Source organism: Oncorhynchus nerka, linkage group LG12, assembly GCF_034236695.1.
Source record: "Oncorhynchus nerka isolate Pitt River linkage group LG12, Oner_Uvic_2.0, whole genome shotgun sequence".
In the NCBI taxonomy this organism is placed as follows: Eukaryota; Metazoa; Chordata; class Actinopteri; order Salmoniformes; family Salmonidae; genus Oncorhynchus; species Oncorhynchus nerka.
Genome location: NC_088407.1, coordinates 46,581,451 through 46,595,606, shown reverse-complemented (window position 1 = coordinate 46,595,606; position 14,156 = coordinate 46,581,451). Strand labels below are relative to the sequence as shown.

General features: G+C 42.2%; 1 protein-coding gene across 3 annotated transcripts in view; it reads left to right on the top strand.

Moving 5' to 3' along the window:
• Positions 1-14,156, top strand: part of cnksr1 (connector enhancer of kinase suppressor of Ras 1) — an 83,098-nt gene that overhangs the window by 33,914 nt on the left and 35,028 nt on the right. For all 3 annotated transcript variants that reach the window (XM_029674971.2, XM_029674972.2, XM_029674974.2), the window contains 2 exons: positions 2,869-2,910; positions 6,110-6,229. In XM_029674971.2, the coding sequence (XP_029530831.2) occupies positions 2,869-2,910; positions 6,110-6,229 (162 nt within the window). The remainder of the gene's footprint in view (positions 1-2,868; positions 2,911-6,109; positions 6,230-14,156) is intronic.

Here is a 14,156-nt window from a genome sequence, read left to right as displayed (position 1 = left end):
AGGTCTGATAGAAACATGTTCTATTGTAACTGATACAGATTAGATTATGTTCTCTAGAGAAGAGAAATGGGATACCTAGTCAGTTGCACAACTGAATGTGTTCAACCGAAATGTGTCTTCCGCATTTAACCCAACCCCTCTAAATCTCGAGAGGTTGCCGGGAAGCTGCCTTAATCGACATCCATGTCATTGGCGACCGGGAAGCAAGTGTTGTTGCCCTTGAGCAAGCAACTGCCTTGCTCAAGGGCAAAGCAGCAGATTTTTCCACCTTGCGGGCTCAGGGATTCGAACCAGCTACCTGCTGCCATATGAGTGGCAATGTGAATTAAACTATTATTATTATTATTATTATTATTATTAGTACTGTTGATCTCAACCCAAGTGGTGAACATACCATATCAAACACGGTGTAATGAGCCACAGGATTCACCTGAGAGCCATATGCAAGTTATTTGGATGAGTAGCGATACTGATATTCATGTACCTAATCCATGCAGTGGTGGACAAAGTACCCAATTGTCAATGACTCAAGTAAAAGTTCTCCAGTAAAATACTACTTGAGTAAAAGTCTCTAAAAGTATTTGGTTTTAAATATAGTTAAGTATCATAAGTATAAATCATTTCAAATTCCTTATATTAAGCAAACCAGACGGCACCATGTTCTTGTTTTTTAAATTTACAGATAGCCAGGGACATACTTGGACATCATTTACAAACGAAGCATTTGTATTTAGTGACTCCCCCAGATCAGAGGCAGTAGAGATGACCAGGGATGTTCTCTTGATAAGTGTGTGAATTGGACCATTTTCCTGTCTTGCTTCAAGACCATTCAAAATGTAACATACTTTTGGGTGTAAGGGAAAATGTATGGAGTGGGAAATGTATGGAGTGTTTAGGAATGTAGTGAAGTAAAAGTTGTCAAAAATATAAAAAGTCAAGTACAGATACCCCCAAAAAAACAAAAGTATTTTTTAAACTTTTTACTAACCACATCTGTTTCCTAGACAACTACGAAGCACACACAACATCGATACAACACATGTAGATGAAGCACCGGTGTCCTGGCTAAATTTCAAATCTTGCCCTCATACCATCATGGCCTCCTAATCATCCCCAGCTTCCAATTGGCTCATTCATCTCCCCTCCTCTCCCCTGTAACTATTCCCCAGGTTGTTGCTTTAAATGAGAAAGTGTTCTCAGTCAACTTACCTGGTAAGATAAGGGTAAAATAAATACATTTGACATAACTATATTGGAGAAGTGAACATAATGTTTGAGTAATTTTGCCTAACATTGTGTTGGAGTAGGGGGACTGTCTGATTTGCTGCAAATTCTCACTCAATCTTTCATTAAATTCCAATGAAGGCTCATTACATGTGTGAGAAGGCACAAAGCCCGAGGCCAAATTTCATGAAGGCTTTATTTATTATAAATGTAATGGAGGCTTTTATATGAATTCTTCTGCTAAGAAGCAACCACAGTTTGTGTGGAACTCATGTTGAGGAAAAATTGAACATCGAAGTAGAGGGGGCCTGTTATGAACAGGGCTGGGTGGTGGGTGCTGTGGTGCTTTGGGTCTGGCGTGTATCCGTGCAGTACACAAAGAGGAAGTGACACTGAGAAGTGAGCTTAGATTTACACTTGTGCTTTCTCTCACCACTACCCACCTGATCTAAGAGTAGTTTCAGGGCAGGCAGATTTTCACTCTGGTTGCGTCCCAAATGGCACCGTACTCCCTATGTATGTAGGGAATAGGGTGCCAATTGGGACACTGGCCCAGAGATGTCATATCCTGTTCTGTGGGTTCACAAATATAGAAGAAAAATGTATCATAGAGGAAGTTGTCAATAGCAGCCTTAGGGGGAAGTTGTCAATATCAGTCATAGAGCTATGCTACAATGCGTCTAGTCCTACTCCTTCGATGTTATTAACCCATTGCTAGGGTATTGGGTTTTTCCTGGCTGGTGCATGTATACATTGCAAATTGTAGCTATTTGGTCTAAGGTCTTGCCTTTCACTTCTAATTTTAAAGAGGCATTCCGCTCCAAAATCAAAGTTTGGCCGATGTTTTCAGAGCTCAAAAGCGGTCTAATGTAGATCGTCCATGTCCCAGGCCATTTTGTTTTATAGATGCAGCGATATGCCACAATACAAAATGAGTAAATGTTTTTCCAGATGTGTGGTTCTTCGGGCTGAGGCATATACAACCAATTGCATGGGGTGTGGACTCGTTATGAAATTAGGCTACCTTTTGATGTAGGCAACCCGATGTAAATAAATCCAACTCAAGCGACTCTTTCTCTCTCCCTTTATCTCTTGCTTTCTCTCTCACGGCACACAACCTTTAATTAGTTAACTCTAATCCTAGCATTCACTGCTCACAGGAGTTCACAGATTTACCCTCCCTCACAGGGAAACCCAGTTAAACACACACTCACACTGTATCTCAGGGGAAAATGTACCTCCCACTCGCTCCTCTATGTTGACATAACCTGGTATCCACATTGCGAAACAGTGACTTTGAATACAATTGGTCTGCCTCTCTAAAAAGGTGTTTGTCAATGAAAGGACGAGTGAGGTAAATACCGTGAGTGGCCTCGATAGCATGTGTCACAGTTAGTGTTAGCAGAGAGGATTGTGGGTGTTGTAGTGTTCCTAGTACTCTTGGATTGTCTACTTCCTGGTCTTTGAGAATGCCTCAGGCCTTTTTTATCAGAGAAAGTGGGACATGAAACCATCAGATCGTCCAATTGTCAAATGATACTGCTCTCTGCAAATGGTTTTTCAGTCTCAGCGGGTGTTTGTATATTATTTGTAAGGTTTACACCTGTCCCTGATCTTGTTGTTTTCACTGTGCTCTTTTGACAGGATTCAACAGTTTACGAGAAAGAAAAGGACATCATCTCCATCGTGAGTACACTCATAGCCCCTGTCTTCTTTCCCTCACCTCTCATTCCAAAATCATGGGCATTCATATGGAGTTGGTCCCCCTTTACTGCTATAACAGCTTTCACTCTTCTGGAAAGGCTTTCCACTAGATGTTGGGGACTTGCTTCCATTCAGCAACGAGCATTAGTGAAGTCGGGCACTGATGTTAGGCAATTAGGCCTGGCTCGGCAGTTGGCATTCCAATTCATCCCAAAGGTGTTCGATGGGGTTGAGGTCAGGCCTCTGTGCAGGCCAGTCAAGTTCTTCCACACCGATCTTGACAAACCATTCCTTTATGGACCTCGCTTTGTGCAGAGGGGAATTGTCATGCTGAAACAGGAAACGGCCTTCCCGAAACTGTTGCCTCAAATTTGGAAGCACAGAATCATCTAGAATGTTATTGTATGCTGTTGTGTTAAGACTTCCCTTCCCTTCACTGAAACTAAGGGGCCATGCCCTAACCATTAAAATCAGCCACAGATCATTTTTCCTCCTCCACCAAACTTTACAGTTGGCACTATGCATTGGGAAGTAGCGTTCTCCTGGCATCCGCCAAACCCAGATTCGACCGTCGGACTGCCAGATGGTGAAGTGTGATTCAGCACTCCATAAAGCGCTTTTCCACTGCTCCAAAGTCCAATGGCAGTGAGCAGTGAGTGTTGAAACTGAGGAAATACTTGTTTACATGCTTCAGCACTCAGGGGTCCTGTTCTGTAAACTTGTGTAGCCTACCACGTCTCGGCTGAGCCGTTGTTGCGCTTAGATGTTTCCGCTTCACAATAACAGCACTTATAGTTGACCGGGGCATCTCTTGTAGGGCAGAATTTTATGAATTGACTTGTTGGAAAGGTGGCATCCTATGACGGTGCCACGTTGAAAGTCACTGAGCTCTTCAGTAAGGCCATTCTACTGCCAATGTTTGTTTATGGAGATTGCATGGCAACGGGTGTGGCTGAAATAGTCAAATCCAGTCATTTGATGGGGTGTCCACATACTTTGGTGTATACATAGTGTGTCTACTAGATGTGCAGTGCAACCCCCCAAAACTATTTTTATTGTAATTGTTTAATTTTAATGCTAACAGCAACTGAATTTGAAGCATTTGATTTTATACATCAAAATATAGGAATCAAGCATGGTGAAAGAAGGTTATATTATAAGTAAGCGTAGATCGTAAGCGGCAGTCATATCAGCGGCAGTCTTGTCAGAGGCGGTCTCTTCACCAAACGAAATACTTTTCTGGCGAGTTGTTCTGCATAGTTATTCGAGGAAGGAAAAAGAGGAAGGCTGCACATCGCTCTCTCACTTGAGTATATTACCTAATTATTTTCAGATTCTTATTTTACTCTTTTGTAGCTTTGTCAACTGTGTGTTTTCTATCCCTGTTCACTCCTCTTTCTGTAGGCTTTACACGTTCCCCATCCGTTGGCTGTCAACCCTGTCAACCCCTTCTAATTTACATTTACATTTTTACATTTAAGTCATTTAGCAGACGCTCTTATCCAGAGCGACTTACAAATTGGTGCGTTCACCTTAACACATCCAGTGTGTGTACAATTTAGTCTACCCTGCACGCACAGCCCATGTGGAATTCCTAGTATCAGGCAGCGTTTGGAACTGCCAATCTGCGGTCAAGAAGGCTGAGTTCATGTCAGCCTATTTTGCCCTGAAATCCCTCCACTTTTCGGCATTGAAGGAGACATGGATTACCCCGAAGAACACTGCTACTCCAGCTGCTCTGTCGTCTTCTGACTAAGTGTTCCCTCATAGTCCGAGAGCATCTGGATAGTCGCGCTGGTGGCACAATGCTACTAATTTCTCCGAAGTCACAATTTTTTTACTTTCCCCCCCCCCCTCTAACCTGTCTATCTCCTCATATGGATTCCTTGCTGTCACTGTCACTTGTCCACTCAAGCTTTATATTGTTGCCATCTATCACCCAACATTTGCTCATCCTTAATGAGCTTGACACCTTGATGAGCTAATTTCCCAACAATGGCTCACCACTCATCATAAGGGGTGACTTCAACATCGTAACACCTGGCTTCGATGAATTTCTTTCCACATCTTTCTTTCTTCCTTTCCTTTATTGACTTCTGCTTTTCCCAGTCCCCTCCCACTCACAAGGCAGGCAATGTGCTTGACCTCATCTTTACTAGAGTCTGTTTGCCTACTAATCTCACTACAACCCCCCTCTGTGTCTCTGCTCACTACTTTGTTTATTTTTCTTTCCCTCTCTCCAGCAACCTTACCAACTCAGCTCCTACTCAGACGGCCATGCACCATTGCAATCTCTCTCTCCCATTACTCTCATCTTCTATCCTATCATCTCTACCTTCTGCTAAATCCTTCTCTCCTGTCTCCTAATTCTGCCTCTTCAACCTTACTCTCGTCCCTGACTCTCACTGTCCCCTTTGCTCCCGACCGTCTCGGCCCTCCACTCCTACTCCGTGACTGAGTGACTCACTGCGAGCTCATAGAATAGGGCTGCGGGCAGCTGAGCAGAAATGGAGGAAAACTAAACGTCCTGAGTACCTATCATCCTTCCACTCTTTCCTCGTTACCTTCTCTTGCTTTGTATGCCCTTCCTCACACAAGAAGGGACGCAGGTCCTAATCCAGGCTCGTGTCATCAACCTTCTCGAATTCTCCCATGTCGCCCCGCTCCTATGCTTACATCCACTACAAGACTATGGTGCTTCCCTACGGAGCAGCAAGGGGAACTGCTCCTCCCTACCTTCAGGCTATCCTCAAACCCTACACCCCAACACAAGCACTCGGCTATGCTCAAACCCTATGGTGGTCAGCTCCTGCTCAGCCCAGTCAACTCTCTTCTCTGTCCTGGCACCCCAATGGTGGAACCAGCTTCCTCTTGAAGCTAGGACAGCAGAATCCCTGCCCACCTTTCGAAATGTCTAAAAACCTACCTCTTCAAATCGTATCTTAAATGAATCCAGGAGAACCCCACCGCCCACACACACAAAACAAATTCCTAGTAGTATTGACTTTACTGGTAAGTACTTTATTGATACCACTGTGATATGTTGTTGTCTCACCCAGCTATTGTAAGGTAAATGTAAGTCACTCTGGATAAGATCTGTAGAAATCAAATTGTATACCCATATAAGATATCAAAGTAAGTGAAACCATTTTTCATATACAACATCTGTCTGTCCCGTCAGTGTCGTCAGTTGGAGGCAGTGTGCGACGAGATCCTGAACTGCAGTCCAGAGGCGCTCCTTTCCCACACTGCCCAGTTGGAGAGTGTTGACCTGGTGCCTGTCTCCCCCGGCGACCACCTGGTAACTGGTCCACTGTCAATGTCATAAATTTTAACTAACCAATCAGATCTGGGACCGGCTTTGGCTAACCAATCACCTGTTATTGGGCTCTGTCTGTTTCTTCCTTTGCCTCTGCCACGTCTCCCTCTACCTTTTGGTTAGTCAGGTTGGTCAGAGACAGAGAACATCAGAACACCTTCTATTGAGCGCCTTCTACCTCTAACCTCTGTCTCTACCTCTATCTTACTAATCTGACATAAGTCCTTTAGGTCAGCCTGGTCGTCCTTTAGGGATGACTCATGTTGTCTCCATCTCTCTCTGCTCTACATTTCAAACGTATTACTTCTCTCACTCGCTGTCCTCCTTATTTCCCATCTGTTTAATCATCCTCTGATCATTTCTTCAAACTTCTTGTCCACTTTCCTCCAGCTGTCACTCACTCTATGCAATTAGTCCTCACTCGACCTCCATTGTTATACAGTGCCTTCGGAAAGTATTCAGACCCCTTCACTTGTTCCACATTTTGTTACGTTACAGCCTTATTATAAAATGGATTAAAAAAAAACACATTTCCTCAGCAATCTACACACAATACCCCATAATGACAGTGACATTTTGTTTTTTACAAACATGAGATTTGAAATTGAGCTCAGGTGCACCCTGTTTCCATTGATCATCCTTGAGACATTTCCAAAACTTGATTGGAGTCCACCTGTGGTAAATGCAATTGATTGGACATGATTTGGAAAGGCACGCGCCTGTCAACATAAGGTCCCACAGTTGACAGTGCATTGTCAGAGCAAAAACCAAGCCACGAGGTCGAAGGAGTTGTCCATAGAGCTCAGAGACAGAATTGTGTCGAGGCACAGATCTGGGGAAGGCAGCCCCAACATTTCTGCAGCATTGAAGGTCCCCAAGAACACAGTGGCCCCCATATTTAAATATTTTCTCCCAAATTTTGTGATTATGATCTTGTCTCATCGATGCAAGCTGCAACGGGCTCGGGAGAGGCGAAGGTCGAGTCATGCGTCCTCCGAAACATGACCCGCCAAACCGCGCTTCTTTAACACCTGCTCGCTTAACCCTGAAGCCTGCTGCACCAATGTGTCGGAGGAAACACCATTCAACTGACGACTGAAGTCAGCCTGCAGGCTCCCAGCCCCCTATAAGGAGTCACTACAGCGCAATGAGCCAAGTAAAGCCCCACCGTCCAAACCTTCCCCTAACCCAGATGACGCTGCGCCAATTGTGCACCACCCTATGGGACTCGGTCATGGCTGGTTATGACACAGTCTGGCATCAAACCCTAGGCGGTAGTGCCGCTGCAACACTGCGATGCGGTGCCTTAGACCACTGCACCACCCGGGAGGCTTTTTGCCTCCATAATTCTTAAATGGATGAAGTTTCAAAGCACCAAGATTCTTCCTAGAGCTGGCTGCCCGGCCAAACTGAACAATTGGGGGAGAAGGGCCTTGGTCAGGGAGGTGACCAAGAACCGGATGGTCACTCTGTCAGAACTCCAGAGTTCCTCTGTGGAGATGGGAGCACCTTCCAGAAGGACAACCATATCTGCAGCATTCCACCAATCAAGCCTTTATGGTAGAGTGGTGAGACTGAAGCCACTCCTCAGTAAAAGGTACATGACAGCCCACTTGGAGTTTGCCAAAAGACACCTGAAGACTCTCAGACCATGAGAAAAAAAATCTCTGGTCTGATGAAGCCAACTCTTTGGCCTTAATGCCAAGTGTCACGTCTGGAGGAAACCTGGCATTCATCCCTATGGTGAAGCATGTTGGAGGTAGCATCATGCTGTGGGGGATGTTGTTCAGCGGTAGGGACTGGGAGACTAGTCAGGATCGAGGAAAAGCTGAACGGAGCAAAGTGCATCAAAATCCTTGATGAAAACCTGCTCAGGACCTCCGACTGGGGCGAAGGTTCACCTTCCAACAGGACAACGACCCTAAGCACACAGCCAAGACAATGCAGGAGTGGCTTCGGGAAAAGTCTCTGAATGTCCTCGAGTGGCCCAGGTATAGCCTGGACTTGAACCCGATCTAACATTTCTGGAGAGACCTGAAAATAGCTGTGCAGCACCACTCCCCATCCAACCTGACAGAGCTTCAGAAGATCTGCAGAGACGAATGGTAGATTCTCCCCAAGTACAGGTGTCCCAAGCTTGTAGCGTCATACCCAAGAAGACTCAATGCTGTAATCGCTGCCAAAGGTGCTTCAACAAAAAGTACAAAGTATAGGGTCGGAATACTTATGTAAATGTAATATTTCATTTTTTAGCAAAAATGTCTAAAAAACAGTTTTTTCTTTGTCGTTATGGGGTATTGTGTGTAGATTGATGCGAGGGGAAAGAATTTAATCACTTTTAGAATAAAGCTGTAACTTAACAAAATGTGGAAAAAGTCGAGGGGTCTGAATACTTTCCGAATGCACCGTAGGTGTCCACTTTTCTCTTTGCTGTTCCATTTTCTCTCGCTCTGACTCAGTTTTCCGTTTTCACTCAGTCATGTTTCACCAACACCCCACTTTTTTTATTTTATGTTCCCTGATTCTCTCTCTGTTCACATTTTCAGTTTCCTTCCTCTGACATTTTCGTTGTGCTACAGCATTGTGCAAAGTTATTGCCATGGAGACAGCACAACCCAAGACACATACTGAGTGTGACATATTTCGAGTTACATGAGGGGAAGAAGGCACATTTCCCCCTCTGCAAGAAAAAAAAAGCTTCAGTTAGAAATGTATATTCTTATAAATTATACTTACTTAAATGAGGATTAAAGTATTGACCTTTCATCAAAATGGTGAAAACCAATGGACAAGCACCTAGGAAAACATATTTCAAGTTATGTAAAGAATAATATATCAATATCTTACCGATTTTTGCCCATTTCATGTGCTCAAGTAAACTGAAAAGGTGGATAATTCCCCCCTTTTAGTTGACCGTTGGAGGAAGATTATGGACCTATGCTCCCCCAAGGCTAGTCAGTTTACCGTTGGTGTGATGTGACCTGTCAAAGAGTGATTGGTTAGAATGGATCATTGGTATTAGAACTTGGCTGGCATAAAGGATTTACTGCAGTCTGGTGCATGTCACACTGCACTGCAGTGATTTAAAAACCCTGTTGCCTTTTAAATCCAGTCAGAAGAATCTCATAGAAAATGAATATAGAATTTCTTTAAAAATCGTAAATGTTGATCATGAGAAACCGAATATAGAAGCTCTATGATTTGATCTGCTCTAGCTGCCCCAACAGTCTTTTTCTCACACAGATCTGGGTTCAGATAGTATCTGTATTCTTTCCCATCCTTTTCATTTTTGGTTGAGCCTGCCTGAAGTTGGTTCCTTGGTTTGGTTCCTTCACGCCAGGCAAGTTCAATTAAGCGCAGCTAAAGCCCCTGAAAGGAAACAAATATGGGTTGTTCCACCAAATGAGTACCGTTTCACACCAATATAGAATTGTAAATGTCGTTTTTTTTAAATGAAGTGCCCTTTTAATATAGACCACATGGAAATTCAATAAATATATATTTTTTTTATATGAACAAATTCTTCCTAAAGTGAAAAATTTGGCATTTTGACATGTCCCTCTGTGCACCTTATGTGACTTCTAGGAAGATATTAACCCACTTAACCCCAACATTTTGGCAAGTTTTCACCAACATTGTAAGCCCCTCGTTAATTGTTTTTGCTTTGACAGTCATTTCTGAAGATTATCATTTATTTCATGTGATTATAATCACATGGAATGCCTGTCCATAATTTCAAGGTCAACCCTGTTACGTGAATTAAACTTTAATTTTCATGTGGGGAAACTATTCCTTTTTAAATATATTTTTCAAATGAAACATTGAACTTCTAATAGTCAAATCAAGTGTTAAAGCACGTGAACTCTTTTTGGTCATTTTTTTGTGTGTTTTGTGGCGGAAAACTGAGCGGGTTGAGCATAACACGTCAACCCTGTTACCCATAGATAGGTATGTGCATTGTTGTGGAAATTCTTACACAGTCTATCTTAAATCAATCATTCTGTTTATTGTCAGCGTGCTAGAGAGGTTCCAACCAACTCAATGCACCATTGTACACATGTCAATCAGGAGCTCTGCCTGGGCAATCCCAGCGGTTGTCTTATATATGGTTATACACAGACAAGTTATATTTGCATGATTTAGCATAATTCATGAATCATTACCATTTTGTTTCATTCATGTGACCGACCAATACTGGTTCATAACATGTGACAAACCAATGCCTCACGAGGCTTCTTCTCTCTAAGCTGAGACCTTCAAACTGAGATATATTACGTTCTCAAAACAAGGTCTGGGCGTACTGCCAAATTGCAGGTACTTGTAGTGAGGATTCAGCCACATGCATGAACACAGAAATTGGTTTATTGAACAGCACGTGAATAGAACATAAAAATGAGTTATAAGAAAAGCACCAACATTAAAATTCCCATTACGTTCCATCCTCTTATCACTTGTGTGATAATAAGCATTTTATTTTCATGTAAGAGTTTAGATTTTAGCTTCTATATCAAAATATTCTAAACTCCTAAGGGAGGGAACTCAACACAGAAAACCCCCAGACAATTCATAATTTCAAACCCTTCATTCTGGGTTGTACAATCAAATTAGTATGGTAATAATATAATCATAATAAAGGTTATATTTCTATTAATGGGAGTGAGTATCAAAAATACACACACATGCTCAAGGGATCTCTAGATTCAGAGGTGAATAAATCTTTGTTAACCATTGTTTCCACATCTCTTACCAGAATCGGGTTGGATTGACATATTTTTTTCACGAACTGTCCCTGGGACATCCACTTAGTCAAAATATAAAACCCAGTTGTTTAACAATTCTGCTAAGACCTTCAAAAGGTTGGTGCTTGCTTATCAGCTCAGTGTTCCACATAATGTAAACAGGTTAAGGGTTTAGATGACCTTACCCTCAAAAAAAAAAAAACTTCAATCATTACCGTCCGTATCTGCAGGGGGAAATAGGAGCTCATCCAGAGTAGGCAGCTCATTAGTTTCATCATCCTCTGGAGGAGCAGAAAACATGTTAGCTGCTGAAATCTTATCAGCCAGAGAGGCACAGATCGCCTTACAGCACATTAATAACATTTCACAGAGAAGAGAGAAAACACGTTATAAGTTTCACACCAACCTTGATAAGAATGAGGTTGGGGCATGGTTAGTCCAAGCCTCACCTTTCCTAATTATAACTAGTAATAAATGATCAAATCCAAATTAAGAATGACAGTCCTTAGTGCTTCACGTTGGTTCTATTACTTTCATTTAAGAACCTCAACTTAGCACACACCAATACTGACAGAATTTACATTTACATTGACATACAGTATATTCATCCTATATTTCTAGCTTCAACTTTTCTCATCACTTGTGCTAATGATAGATTGGTATCTCAATGTATTCTTAGTCTAAATTACTATACATTTCACAGTGTGCAGACCTCCACAATCAACCTGATACCCCAAATAAACAATTTTGGATAAGCCTAAATCAATTACGGGCACTGTTGACCAAAGGCACTCATCCTTTCTGCCATTTCTTCAAGTTCTTCTTCAGATAGACTTTCAGTTCGTCCTTTTTAATGGCATATGTTCAAAGTGGATGGCCCTTGATAATGTCTCTCACCTGAGCCGCCACTGTCCTTTACAATCCAGTATGTCTTTGTCCATTTTCCAACCAGTACACCAGCAGCATGAGAGAAGTTTGGACTGGATCTCTCTCCAAGGACCCATGTCGCACTCCTGAGAGAAAAAGCTTGAGAGAAAAGACAGTTGATAGCTTCGACTGGATGCTGTGTACAGGTTGCTGTCTCGGACTCAGGTCTCACGGTAGACGTGAAGGACCATTTTGAACGCCATTGTCAACCGTTACTTCAGCCGGTTAGAGGGTGTGTTGAGGTTCACACTGTTCTTGGTCAAATTATCTTCCATGCATCTAGATACCATCTATGGTCACCTTCACCATAACCTCGAGAGAGGACAGACCGGAACAACAGTAGTTGAGGGCATTTTTAATTTACTGTATGACAAATTAGTATTACTATCTGATTCAGGAAATCCATATTTCCTGAAACAAATTTAAAGGAGAATAACTCCACACAGCTGAACCCCCCCCCCCCCACACACACACACACACACACCCCCCAATTGGCTTATACTCCCCGATCATCTTTGCGATCCCACTGCAGAGTTACAGGTCAGAGAGTCAGAGGGCTAATCCTTAGGGAGACATCCAGACACTCCAGCAGACCCAATATGGTGAGATTTGTTACAGAAGCAAGACAAAAACAAAAACGACAACCGCAATACACATCTTCATATAAAACTAGAGGTGTGGAAAACTTCAATCCATTTGAAGTAACTGTCATCCAATACCAACATCTCTTTTTTTTCTTTTACAGGCAGGCATGTGAAAAAAATGTTTGATTATTTACTGAAGGGCCCCAGGGGACCGATAATCCCCCTCTTTGGACACATGACTCACATCTTGATTCATCCGTCCCAAAAAAAACATCACTGCCTGTTAAATCAAAAGTAAACCAATTAGAATAACAAAATTTAAATAATTGTATCCCATAAGGTAATGGTAAAACAGACTAAAGACAGGTGTCCCTCATTGAGGTGCAGCGATCTCTCTGTTCTTCTCGTGGTCCGAATCTCACACAGACTATTGATAAATTATACACTTCAGCCTTCCACTAGATGCAATTGTTTCAGGCTTGTATTCTTAAAAATGAGGGAGTAAGCGCCGTCTGAATGAGTGGACCCTGCCGTGTCACAGAGCTTTTTCATGCGCGCGACCGAGAGAGTGCCTTTCTTGTTTACCTTTTATATTGACAACGTTATTGTCCGGTTGAAATATTATCGATTATTTAGGCTAAAAACAACCCGAGGATTGAATATAAACATTGTTTGACATGTTCCTATGAACTTTACGGATACAATTTGGATTTTTTTGTCTGCCTGTTGTGACTGCGTTTTTAATGGGGGTGAGTATCGGATATAAAGAGAGACTTTATCGAACAAAAGGAACATTTATTGAATAAATGAATGTCTTCTGAGTGCAAACATATGAAGATCATCAAAGGTAAGTGATTCATTTTGTCTCTATTTCTACCTTAATGATTTGTCTGCTGGGCATGTTCTCAAATAATTGTAAGGTATGCTTTCGCCATAAAGCATTTTAAAAATCTGACAGTGTGGTTGGGTTCACAAGAAGTTAAACTTTAAACCTATGTAAAATAGTTGTATCTTTTCTGAATTTTTATAATGAGTATTTCTGTATTTGAATTTGACGCTATGCAATCTCACTGGATGTTGGCCAGGTGGGATGCCACATTCCCTAGAGAGGTTAAAAGGTGTACAGCATCCTTTCTAACCCACTAAAACCAAATAAAAAGACCCCACCCCAGAAACCAATATTAACACCACTAACAAATATTAATTAACAGGTGGGTTGTGTGTGGGTTCTGGCGTGTGTGTGTGTGGCAGAAATCGTAGGGTAAACACAAACAAAATGTCCAGGCCTTGCTTAATTTGGGAGGTCCCTTAACAGCTGGATCTGGGCACTTTTAGCTGCTCTCCCAAGGCACATGCCTCAGGAAGCCTTTCAAAGGGAGAGATACAGAATCATTCATAAACATGAAAAAAGGGTAATAGCAGACATTCCATCAGTCCCAAGAAAGAAAATTCACACGTACTTAGTTTTTACTTTGCATTTTAATCAGTCCTAAAAATTCTTAATCATAAATCGAGTTTACTGCATCTTGGGCAGGAAGTCTTAATTAACCCATGCATATACAGAATTAAACTTCATACACATGAGATGATACGGTGTCCTGTAAAGCTGAATAAGGCGCATTCTAAAGTAAACCATTCTCTTGTAATCTTAATTTCTTA